Source organism: Rhinatrema bivittatum, chromosome 16 (genome assembly GCF_901001135.1).
Source record: "Rhinatrema bivittatum chromosome 16, aRhiBiv1.1, whole genome shotgun sequence".
Classification (NCBI taxonomy): Eukaryota; Metazoa; Chordata; class Amphibia; order Gymnophiona; family Rhinatrematidae; genus Rhinatrema; species Rhinatrema bivittatum.
Window position 1 is genome coordinate 68,621,254 of NC_042630.1, and position 13,129 is coordinate 68,634,382.

Below are 13,129 nucleotides of genomic sequence, written 5' to 3' on the forward strand. Positions count from 1 at the left end.
ACCGTGATTTGATTCAGTCAATCTGAATCATTACCCATGAAAACCTTCTCCATTATGGGTACCTCCCCAACATCCTCTTCAGTAAACACCGAAGCAAAGAAATCATTTAATCTTTTCGTGATGGCCTTATCTTCTCTAAGTGCCCCTTTAACCCCTCAATCATCTAACGGTCCAACTGACTCCCTCACAGGCTTTCTGCTTCGGATATATTTTACAAAGTTTTTACTGTGAGTTTTTGCCTCTACAGCCAACTTCTTTTTATATTCTCTCTTAGCCTGTCTTATCAATGTCTTACATTTAACTTGCCAATGTTTATGCTTTATCCTATTTTTTTCTGTTGGATCCTTCTTCCAATTTTTGAATGAAGATCTTTTGGCTAAAATAGTTTCTTTCACCTCCCCTTTTAACCATGCCGGTAATCGTTTTGCCTTCTTTCCCCCTTTCTTAATGTATGGAATACATCTGGACTGTGCTTCTAGAATGGTATTTTTTTTAAAATGACCACGCCTCTTGGACATTTTTTACTTTTGTAGCTGCTCCTTTCAGTTTTTTTCTAACAATTTTTCTCATTTTATCAAAGTTTCCCTTTTGAAAGTTTAGCACGTGAGCCTTGGATTTGCACACTGTTCCTCTTCCAGTCATTAAATTAAATTTGATCATATTGTGATCACTATTGCCAAGCGGCCCCACCACCATTACCTCTTTCACCAAGTCCTGTGCTTCACTGACAATTAGATCTAAAATTGCTCTCTCTCGCGTCGGTTCCTGAACCAATTGCTCTATACAGCTATCATTTATTCCATCCAGGAACGTTATCTCTCTAGCGTGACCCGATGATACATTTACCCAGTCAATATTGGGGTAATTGAAGTCTCCCATTATTACCGCACTACCAATTTGGTTAGCTTCCCTAATTTCTCTTAGCATTTCACTGTCCGTCTCACCATCTTGACCAGGTGGACGGAAGTATACCCCTATCACTATAGTCTTCCCCGACACACAAGGGATTTCTACCCATAAAGATTCAATTTTGTATTTAGTCTCATGCAGGATGTTTATCCTTTTGGACTCTATGCCATCCCGGACATAAAGCGCCACACCTCCTCCCGAGTGCTCCTCTCTGTCATTGCGATATAATTTGTACCCTGGTATAGCACTGTCCCATTGGTTATCCTCTTTCCACCATGTCTCTGAGATGCCAATTAAGTCTATGATGTCATTCACTGCTATACATTCTAATTCTCCCATCTTACTTCTTAGACTTCTGGCATTAGCATACAAACATTTCAAAGTTTGTTTTTTGTTTGTATTTTCGTTCTGCTTTTTAATTGATAGGGATGTTAGAATTTTTTAGCTCAGGTGAGTTTTTAGTTACAGGCACTTGGAATACTTTTCTTATTATTGGAACTTCACTGTCAGGATGCCCTAATTCTAATGCATCATTAGTATCCTTTGAAGATACCTCTCTCAGAACCATGCGCTGCTGAGCGACTGTCGGCTTTCCCCTTTGTTCTAGTTTAAATGCTGCTCTATCTCCTTTTTAAAGTTTAGCGCCAGCAGTCTGGCTCCACCCTGGTTAAGGTGGAGCCCATCCCTTCGGAAGAGACTCCCCCTTCCCCAAAAGGTTCCCCAGTTCCTAACAAAACTGAATCCCTCTTCCTTGCACCATCGTCTCATCCACGCATTGAGACTCCGGAGCTCTGCCTGCCTCTGGTGACCTGCGTGTGGAACAGGGAGCATTTCAGAGAATGCTACCCTGGAGGTTCTGGATTTAAGCTTTCTACCTAAGAGCCTAAATTTGGCTTCCAGAACCTCGCTCCCACATTTTCCTATGTCGTTGGTGCCCACATATACCACGACAGCTGGCTCCTCCCCAGCACTGTCTAAAATCCTATCTAGGTGACGCGTGAGGTCCGTCACCTTCGCACCAGGTAGGCATGTTACCAGGCGATCCTCACGCCCACCAGTCACCTAGCTATCTACATTCCTAATAATCGAATCACCAACTATGATGTCCGACCTAACCCTTCCCTCCTGGGCAGTAGGCCTTGGGGAGATATCCTCAGTGCGAAAGGACAATGCATCACCTGGAGAGCAGGTCCTTGCCACAGGATCCTTTCCTGCTGCACCTGGTTGGTGCTCTCCCATCATGAGACCTTCTTCCTCCAAGGCAGCACCAGGGCTGCCAGTCTGAAGTTGGGACTTGACTACTATGTCCCTGAAGGTCTCATCTATATACCTCTGTCTGCCTCAGCTCCTCCAGGTCTGCCACTCTAGCCTCCAGAGATCGGACTCGTTCTCTGAGAGCCAGGAGCTCTTTGCATCGCATGCACATGTACAACTTCTCACCGGTGGGTAAAAAAATCATACATGTGACACTCGATGCAAAAGACTGGGAAGCCCCCCTCTTGCTGCTGGACTGCTGCCTTTATCTCAATTTTGAACAGTTCCTAGTTAAGTTTTAGGTTGCTATGGGAGTAGGAATGTGTCTAACGTCCTTTAAATGTATTAGTGAATTCACTATGTGTCTGGTTGTGGCCTACCGGGGTCTGATCGAATTCTCAATAAAGTTTTTGTTGATGGGTTTTTTGGTTTTTTTTGTGAAAGTGGCACCTGCCTATAAATTAAGGGATGAGCTAGGGGTGGGTGGGTTGGGAAATACAAACAGTCTAACTTCAGTTAGTCAACCTGAGTGACTCACTGCTCTCTTGATTAACAAATGTTGGTCCCTCTTCAAACCCAATCACACTACCTCAACACCTTTCCAAGGTGAGTAACTGAGCTGAACTATTCAACTTTTTTTCTTAGGTATACACTGCTCCTAGCTTATTTCTAGCTTCTGGCTACTTTTTGGGTTGTTGGCTTTTTTTGTGTTGTTTTTTTTTTTTAATACACTCAGTATTAAATACAAACACTCAGTTCTTTAAAAGTCTGGAGAACACTCAGTTCTGCAGACTTTTAAAAATAAACACACTACCTACTGCTACCTTATTGACTGACTAAAAATACAAACAGCCTAACATGTTTATTCACTGCCTACCTACTGCTACCTTATTGACTATTTAAAAATACACAGTCTAACTTGTTTATTCACTGCCTTTCTGACTATTAAAGGCACAAACACACTAAATAATATTCCCAAATAGTTAACTTTGCCCCAATACTTTTTGCCCCAATACTTTTAAAAAAGACAATTTATTTATTTATTTAACATTTTTTTATATACCGAAATTCTAGCAACAATGTTGCTAATCATTTCGGTTTACATATAACATTGGAGTGACTTAATATGCGAGTCTTACATGGAACAGGAAAATGAACTTGGAGAAAATTGAATAAATACTAATAACAAATAACATTAAAACAACAACAGTAGTAATAGACATGTTATATACAGGCGATTAAAATGAATCAGTTATGAATAAGATATCTGCAAAATAGACAAGAGGGATTGGAAAATTAATTCTTTAGTTGTTGAGCTAAGAGGTATTATATGGCATAGACCTGGAGGAGGGATTTGTGGATAGTACTCAATCGTAGGCTTGAGAGAAAAGCCAAGTTTTAAGTCTTTTTTTTAAAAGTGAGGGGGCATTGTTCAAGCCTAAGATCCGATGGTAGAGAGTTCCAGTGGATCGGACCTGCAGTGGAGAAGGCTCTTTTGTTTGACGAAATTTTAAGTGGAGGGATTTTCAGAGAGCCTTTTTGCGCAGTTCTCAGTGGACGGGAGGAAGTATGTAGCTGGAATGGGATCCTGAGGTCTAGGTATGAGGCTTTGTAAATGGATTTATGAATGGATGAAAGGGTTTTGTAGGTGATTCTGTGTTTTATAGGGAGCCAATGGAGATTTTTTAATATTGGTGTTATGTGGTCCTTTTTTTTTGCTTTAGTTAAGATCCTGGCAGTGGCATTTTGGAGCATTTGTAGCGGTTTCAGGGAGATATCAGGGAGTCCAAGTTAAAGGGAGTTGCAGTAATCAATTTTAGAAAATATGATTGCTTGCAGAACTGATCTGAAATCCTGGGGGTGCAATAAAGGTCTGAGTCTTTTTAGAACCTGGAGTTTGAAGAAGCATTCTTTCACTGTGTTACTGATAAAACTTTTGAAATTCAGTAGGTTATCCATGTCCCAATGTATAACAATGTCCCAAGCAAAAACTTACTGATTCCTTTCAGCCACCAGAAAGGTGATCCTCTCCTCTCAGTGTTCCCACTGAGAGCTTAAGGGTCTGGAAGAGACTGAAGAGCTCGTGAGGCAGCGACTGCACACAGGATGTCCTGCACATGCTCAGAAAGACGTCTTTGCTCTAATAACTAGGTCTGTGTCGGTATCGTCAGATGACATCACTCACTGGATATGGCTGATTTATCCTGCTAGCTACAGAGAATAATGGTTACATATAGCAGCTTTGCTTTTCTGGATGAAGAAGAAAGTGGAGCAGTGAGGAGACTGGAAATCAGGTGTTTATTGCTGTGGACAATGATCAGGATTTGAATCAGAAGTTTCAAGTTTTGAGAGAGAGAGGGAGGGCTGGATAGTTTTCTGAACAGATGGAAGAAGATTTAACGTGGGAGTGACTGTGAGAGTGAGTGAGGGAGGAGCTGTAGAGGGTCTGGGGATGGAAAAGGTGAGAATACTTTGTATGCTGTTCAAGGAGAAGGAGCTTGGTTTTAAACATATGGCATCTGAGATCAGCTCCAACCCACAAACAGGTCGATCCAGTAACGTTGAGTTAAAGATTCCCCGTCTGTAACGTGCTGGGAGCGCACAATACAGACGAGTAAGGCCATCCAGCGATACAGTCTCCAGTTTCACGCGTCCCTAGCGCTTCCTAAAATAGACACATAACCCTTTCCGCACCCAGCATGTAAATGAACGAAAAAGCTGTATAATGAAGGAATTAGCTATTCCCCTCCGATACTGTAACGGGCGCTGATACTACCTCCTCCGTAACCCGCTGTTCTGCCGCAGCCTTAACGTGCTAGTTTACCGCCTCCCCCTAGTAGGAGTTAGTGTAAGGAGAGACAGAAGGTCATGAAGCACCAAGCAGTGCAATCGGAAACCAGAAAGATGCTGCAGCAAGATAAAGAAATGGAATCAACTGAAGCCACCCACCTGATTAACAAGACTTTCTGAGTGCACTTCGGCATGTTGCTGGTATATATTAGATCTTAGGAGCTCCAGAAGGAAGCTTTCTTTGGTACAAAGCAAACATCCCGAAGAGCATTAGCAGTACATTTGAGACTGAGATCGTACTCAACAAACCCTGACTTGTGAATGAGGTCCCCGCCTATCATGGCAACTCTGACCCCCAGAGGCACCCACTGCCCTGAAATACCTTCTTTTAACCCACCTCTCACAGAAAACCAGCTCGGCTTAATAGCTCAATGACAAGGCAACCCCCAACCCATGCCTCAGGCAGTGGCAAGGGCTGTAAAAAAAAAAAAAAGAGGCACCTGTTTTCTAAAGGGATCGGGGGGGGGGGGGGGGGGGTGTTCGATCGGGCGGGCGGGTAGGTGACAACGGCGCAGCAAAAAAAACCAAAGCGACAAAAGTAACTTACTTTTCCGCCAGGTGGCAGAGAGAAAGCCAGAGTTAGGCAGCAGTGTATAATCAGCATGTGTGTGAGCAATGAAGCCATGATGCTGTTTGAGTTCACCATGGAAGGGAGCATGGAAAACAGAGGGGAGACAGGAGCAGGATATAATCAGAGACATTGAGATAGAGGTAAGAACCAAGAGAGTGTATTTGAAAGGTAAAAAGGGCAGAGAAGGAGTGAATGGCCAGCAGTGTGGAAGACAGCAGGATGGATTAGGAAGAGATGTGACCTAGAAATTGGCCAGCTGGAGATGTTTTTTTGTTTTGTTTTTTGCTTACTTTTTGGCTATGTGTGTTTTTTAATGTTTAAGAATATTTATATTTAGTTGCTTTTGTTTTGTTTTTTTTAATTATCGCTTTGATTATATTGATAGAATTGCGGTATATCAAGTCAATAAATAATAATAGTTAGAAATGAGCTCTTCACATCCTTGTTTTGTGACGGTTCAAAAACAAGATGCTTTTATCTTTACAATTACCAGGCTATGTGATCGTCAATCCTGGTGTGCTGTTTAAGATCCGGAAAGAGGAGGAGGCACGCTATAGCGAAGATCACACCTCAAAAGCCAAAGAATGTAATGATGCGGCTGGCACAGGTGAGATGCTTCTGACAGATAGTGCTAGCCCGCATGCCAAGAGATAATAGTGGAGGAGTTTTTCTGGCCTAGGCACTGGTTTGTGGAGGACCTTGGAGGCAGCATTCACAGTCTCTGAGAGGGAGGGGATTTCAGTTGTCATGCAGTTGTAACTACTCGAGGGCTGGACTTTTGGTCCATGTTAGCTGGAGTTAATGACTCCTGTTTGAGGATCTTCACTGGAATGAGTTGAAGGGGGATATAAAATAAGTGAAAAACCCTGGGAATTGTGAATGAGGGCTTATGGTGCCATAGCCCAATAAAGACTAATTTTAATTGAGTGTAAGCCCAAGACAACAGGAGGAAATTGACAGGCCAAATAAAATAGTGGTGTTCTCTTAAATAAAAAAAAAAGTATAAAACCAACATATCCGCTCCCAGTTCAATAGCCCTTGTTAATTGTAACTGCTTTTCTTTGACACGTTATTTATGTTTTTAATGTATTTATTGCACCCCTGTTTATATGTAAACCAGCATGATGTGATCGCTTCATGAATGCCGGTATATAAAAACCTTAAATAAATAAAATAAATAAATATCAAGGTCAATATTCAGAAAAGTAGGAAGCAAGGTAAGTTATCCTGCCCCAGCCCACCTGAGTGAGGTTTGGTGCCCACTTCTTTACCACAGAAATTTTAACTCCTGCCTTCAACCAGGCCTTAAATTTCCCAAGGTAAAAGGAAACCTGCTAGGCAGCCTCCCCACTAGCATTGCAAGGGAATAGCTAACAAGGCTTATTACCTTGCAAGTTGCATCAGATGCGCTAACCTTCCCACAGGTGTTTTAATGTGGGGTTTTTTTTGCACTAAAGCCCTTATTACATACCTGGGCAAAGTTAGCGCTGAAAAACCTGTGGTAGGCTCAGCAAGTCTTATTACATAGGCCCCAGTGAGTGGAGAAAGATAAGTAAAAAGAAATATTAAACAAATATTTCAGTATTTATAGGTCTCTGTTCACTAAAAAGGACTTTGGAGGAAGCAGACTACAGTGTGGTGTAGATAAAGACCTGTTTACAGAAGAGTGAATTTGGGTGGAACTAGCAAAACTGAAAGTGTACAAGGCCATGGGGCCTGATAAGATATATGCGAGAATACTGAGAAGAGCTACTGGATCCACTGAAAGACCTGTACAATAGATCTTTGGCAATGGGAATGGTTCCACAAGACTAAAATAGTATAGTGGTGCTCCTGCTTCTGTTAGTGCCGCTGGCACTAACGGGCTGCAGGCGCCTTGTCTTGCCCGCGGTCCACTTGCTTGGGCCTCCTCAGGGTGCCGCGCCATGGCAGCAGGCCGTTACCATCGCTCCCCGGGTCGTCCTGCACCCACGTGGAGCTCGGATGCCGCCAACCCCGAGTCCTCCGGGCCTCCCTTAGCTCATACGCACGCCAAGGTCCCGCCTCTTAAAGGGGCCATGGCGGGAAAACCAGGCCTGGCCCCTAGCTGATGTCAGGTCTCACTGCCTATTTAAGGAGGCTTCCCCAGATACTCACTTGGCAACGAGTCTGCTTGCTTCGGTGGAGTCCTTTGTTCTTCGTTCGTGCTTTGGTTCCTGTTCCTGCCTTCCGAGCCCTGTTCCTGCTCCTGCTTCCACCTATAGATTCCTGTGGACGGATCTTCTGGCTTCGACCTCGGACTGGCTTTCGGTGACTCTTCTGGCTTCGACCTCGGACTGGCTCTCGGTGATTCTCTGGCTTCTGACCCTGGACTGGTTGTTGGTGATCCTCTGGCTTCCGACCTTGGACTGACTATTGGCAATTCTCCCGGCAGTTATCCAACCAACTTTCACAGGGGCCCACCTAAGACCAACCGGCCCTGGCACCCAAAGGCTCAACCTGCGGTGAACAGGGCTGGTATTGGCGCAGCTCCAGCCGGCCCCTGCCCCAGCTCAGCCTCGCTTCCTGACGGTGGGGACCTGCGGGGGTTCGCCCTCTCAGGTAGCGCCAACTCCCCCTCAGGCAAGGGGTCCACTCTTGCCTGTCAGCATAACAGCTTCAAAAAAGTTGTAATAGAGAGGAGCCTGGAAACTACAGGTTCTCTGTATGTACCGGATCAGTCCAGACTCCTGTGTTTTGCCTCCCCACCAGCAGATGGAGACAGAGCAAGTTTGAACAGACTCTGCCATATAGACCCGAGTGCCACCCTCAGTCTGCCAGTATTACTCTATCTCCAGCAGATGGTGGGGGTGCAACACTCACAGTCTGTCCTAGTACCTTAAAAAAAAAAAAGGGATTTTAGATAGGTTTTTATAGTTTGAGGTGTTAGGCTTTTTGGCTGTGCTTAAAGTTATTTAAAAAAAGAAGTAATCAGCCTCGGCGCAAAGGACGGCCGTCCAGCTCCCGGGAGGTGGACAGGTTCTGAGGGGACTATCCCTCCCAGTGTGCACATCTGTGGCTCAGGGTCGAGGACCCTCCTGGGGTTGCCACCAGTGCACTTGAGCTTGGGGTGATACCGGGGAGCCCGGATCACTCACCCCAACAAGACCACCTTGGCGCCAGGACTGGCAGATTCCGGCACAGTTACAAAACAATTTTTTTTCCTTTTTGTTTCTCTTGGTACTCAGTCGGTGCTCTCCTTTACTTTTTGCTGGCGGCGGCACAGGAGCGGGTGGCCGGGCACGTCTTCGTCTCTCGGCCCAGTTCTGCAGAGGTGGACTCATGCCACGCAGGGCGGCCTGTCGAGTGTGCGGATCTGCTCGCGGTCGGCTTTCCCGCGATGATCTTTGTTCTGCCTGCATTCCTGGCGGGGAAGGCCCTTCCAGAGGTCCCGGGAGGGTGGTCCTTCACAGTTGGATGATCTCGATGGGCATTGCTGCCCTGCCCCTCGCGGCCCCCCTTCCTCTCCCGATTAGTGCGGGAAACGATGCCATTTTCTCATCCTTCCCTTCAGCGGCTCTGATAGCGGGGGTGGGGGGGGGGGGTAGGGGAATCTCCCGCCGCCATTATTGCTGCAGCAGCCGCCGCCGAGGCCTAAATCTCCAGCTCGGTGGGGGTCAGCTACACTGGAGGTCCCGGGGCATGCGGATTCGGATGATTCTTCCTCTTCCTTTACGTCTGATTTTGTCTTGCTCATGCACAAGGCCTTTAAGGCCCGAAAGCTCAGCAAAATGCAGGGCTCTGACAGAGGGAGCTTATCTGTATTGAACTGGTTTAAAAGTTTTCTTGCAAATCACCACTGTCAAATTAACATAGGTTCTCATTTTTCTTATCATTATTCCCAATCTACTGGTGTACCTCAGGGTTCTTCTTTATCACCTATATTATTCAATATCTATCTGCTTCCTTTGTGTCATATTCTTTCATCATTAAATGTACAGTACAAAATCTATGCTGATGATATCCAACTCTTTCTACTGTATAAATCTTCTTGGTCAGAAACATTGTCCATGGTGCAGTTATACATAAGTACCATCGAAAAATGGATGGCTCATAACCGTTTAAAACTTAACAAAAAGAAAACAGAAATTTTGCTACTGAGCTTTATATTGAATTCTAATAATGCTCCTCCTGCAAATATTAATTTGGGTAAAGACATTATTCAAATCACCAAAATTGCCCGGAACCTGGGAGTCTGGATCGATTCAAATTTATCACTTTCACAACACATCTCTAAGGTTGTGAAAAATTCATTTTTTAAATTACATGTGTTAAAAAGACTAAGACCTTTATTATTTTTCAACGACTTTAGATCAGTCTTGCAAGCTTTAATTCTTTCCGGCATAGACTATTGTAATGGTTTATATTTAGGCTTACCCGAATCCTCTATTTAGCCACTTCAATTTATTCAAAATTCTGCTGCTAGATTACTTACAGCAACACCCATGAGGCAACATATTTCTCCAGTTTTACAGACGTTACATTGGTTGCTGGTAAAATATCGAATAAAATATAAAATTCTTACTCTTATTCACTCATTATTAAATAACTGTGATTCTATTTGGCTCTGTTCTGAACTTAGAATGTATAAACCCTCTAGGGATCTTAGATCAATAGGAAAAAACCTTCTGGAAGACCCCTCAGTAAAAAAGGCCGTTCTAAATGTCACCAGGCAAAGAGCTTTTTCTGTTGCGGGACCTATAATGTGGAATGCTTTACCTGATCCCTTAAGAAAATTCACAATAAAAAAGAATTTAAAAAAGCTCTAAAAACTCACTTTTTCAAAGAAGCTTTCGGAAATCTAGATACTGCTTAGACTATTCTAGGTACGTTAGTTATTCATTTCCTGCTATAACCAATTAGGTTTTCTGTAAATTGTTATGTTCTACTTTCTAAGTAATTGTTAAAGTTACTTCTGTTTTTTATTTTTGTTGACATTGATCATGATGTTTTAATGTAATTTTATTCTTTTGATTATTAACTTTTATTTTTGTTTTTTTTAATTCATGTTATTTTAATTTTTTATTTTTGAAAATATTGTTGAAAATATTGTAAACCGCTTCGGTCATTTCATGCATTTGGTGAAACGGTATAGAAATGTATTAAATAAATAAAAAATAAAAATATCTGTCTCAGCGTCTCGGACTCGGAAGCGGCACCGGCCCGAAGGGCAAGGGGGGGCCACCAAAGCCAAGCGCCCTGTCCGGACTATTTCTCCATAGGACATGTCTGACATGTCTTCGGAGGACATGGACCCAGAGGGTCAGGATTCTCCAGCCCAGCCCCCAAGGGGGGTAGAGGGAGATGGGGACCCCAAGCAAAGTGCTGGTCGAGGGTCCCAGGCCGTCGAGGGTGATGACCCTAAGGTGGCGCAGGAGCGGGTGGCCGCAGGGATGAACTGGGCCCCCTTATTCCCACCATTTTGAGCGAATTGGGGATTGAGGCTCCCCCGGCCGAATCTCGTTTAGGGTCTATGGATCCTGTTTTATTGGTCCTACGGGGTCCACCCACTTCTTTCCCTTTCCATTTTTCGGCTACGGATCTCCTTTTTAGGGAATGGGGCACCCCTGATTTATGGTTGAAAGTGACTAAGGCGATGGACAAACTTTATCCTCTGCCAGAGGAGGCATTGTAAATTCTTCAGGTGCCTAAAGTGGATGCGGCAGTGGCTGCTGTCACGAAGAAAATGGTTCCTGTCACGGGGGCCACGGCTCATAAGGATCTGCAGGATCGCAAGTTGGACATTCAACTTAAAAAGATTTTTGAGGTGCCGGCGCTTGGGGTCCGAGTGGCCATGTGTAGTAATTTTGCTCTGAGAGCTGGGCTTCGCTGGGTGCAGCAGTTGCAGGCCAATGTGGGCCTGTCGGATAAAGAAGCTCGCCAAGCGGGGCATCTGGAGGCTGAGGTGGCTTACAGTGCCGATGCCCTTTATGACCTCCTTCGGACGTCCGCTCGGTCCATGGTTTCCGCGGTCTCTGCCCGATGTTTGTTATGGTTACGGAATTGGTCGGCGGATGTCTCATCCAAATCTCATTTGGGTTCTCTCCCGTTTAAGGGCAAATTGCTCTTTGGTAAGCAACTGGACGATATGATTCAATCTTTGGGGGAGAACAAGGTCCACAAGTTACCGGAAGATAGACCGCGGTCTCGAGGTTCCTTTTCGTCCAGGTCCCGTTTTCGGGGTGGTTGTAAGTCGCAGGCTCCTCGAGCGTCCACTCAGTCCTTTTGTCTGAATGCTGCTCAGCCGCAGGCCTGGACTCCGTCCTTTCGAGGCAGGCATTTTGGTAGACCCGATACTTCCCAGGCTGCTCCCAGCAGCAAGTCTACCCAATGATGGGCGGCCGGCCCACTCCTTGGTTCCAAGGGTAGGAGGCAGACTGTCTCTGTTCTTCGAGGAGTGGGCCAAGATCACTTTGGACCAGAGGGTCCTCTCGGTGATAAGACACAGCTACGCTTTAGATTTTTCACGCCATCCGCGTCCTCGGTATCTGATATCTCCTTGCGGTTACGCGGAAAAGTGGGTGGCGGTGCAGCAAACATTGCAGCACCTTCGCGATCTCGGCGCCATTGTCCCGGTTCCTCGGTCGGCCCAACGTTTATTTCGTCGGGCCAAAGAAAGAGGGATCCTTCCGACCCATTCTCGATTTAAAGCAGGTCAACCGGTATCTTCGTGTTCCACGGTTCCGCATGGAAACGTTACGATCGGTAATTGCGTCGGTACGCCCAGGAGAGTTTCTGGCGTCTTTGGATCTGACGGAGGCATATCTGCACATTGGCCTATGGGTGGATCACCAGAAATTTCTGAGGTTTGCGGTTTTGGGTCAGCACTATCAGTTTCAAGCTTTGCCCTTTGGACTTGCTACAGCCCCCAGGACCTTTACCAAGATCATGGTGGTGGTGGTGGCGCAGCTTCGCATAGAGGGGTTGTTAGTGCATCCATATTTGGACGATTGGCTATCCGGGCAAAGTCGGAAATGCCTTGCCGGAAGGCGGTCCAACTTGTAATGCAGTTGTTGGATTCGCTAGGTTGGGTCGTGAACAGGGCCAAGAGTCATCTTGTACCGTCCCAGTCCTTGGTATTTTTGGGAGCTGTGTTCGACACGCGGCAGGGATGAGTTTTCCTGGCACATGATCGCGTGGTCAAGTTGCAGGGTCAGCTACGCATGTTTCTCTCACTGAATCCTCCTACGGTTTGGGATTATTTACAGGTTCTGGAGTTCAAGGCTTTGACTCTGGAATTGGTTCCCTGGGCTTTTGCTCACATGCGCCCTTTACAATCTGCTCTGCTCTCCCGTTGGAATCCTTTTTCCGAGCAGTATCATCTATCTTTACCATTGGCAGAGACTGCTCGTGCCAGTCTGGATTGGTGGCTTGTTCTGCACCATTTGACCAAGGGGATTTCCTTGGTCGTTCCCGACTGGACAGCGGTCACCACGGATACCAGTCTTACTGGTTGGGGAGCAGTTTGCCTGAGGCACTCTGTGCAGGGGCGGTGGTCCTCGGAGGAGGCAACATGGTCTATCAACC

General features: G+C 45.5%; 1 protein-coding gene across 1 annotated transcript in view; it reads left to right on the forward strand.

Annotated features, from left to right (window-relative positions):
* Positions 1 to 13,129, forward strand: part of LOC115077813 (zinc finger protein 436-like) — a 186,336-nt gene that overhangs the window by 79,684 nt on the left and 93,523 nt on the right. Inside the window, exon 5 of the mRNA XM_029580099.1 lies at positions 6,078 to 6,191. Coding sequence (XP_029435959.1) covers positions 6,078 to 6,191 — 114 coding nt within the window. The remainder of the gene's footprint in view (positions 1 to 6,077; positions 6,192 to 13,129) is intronic.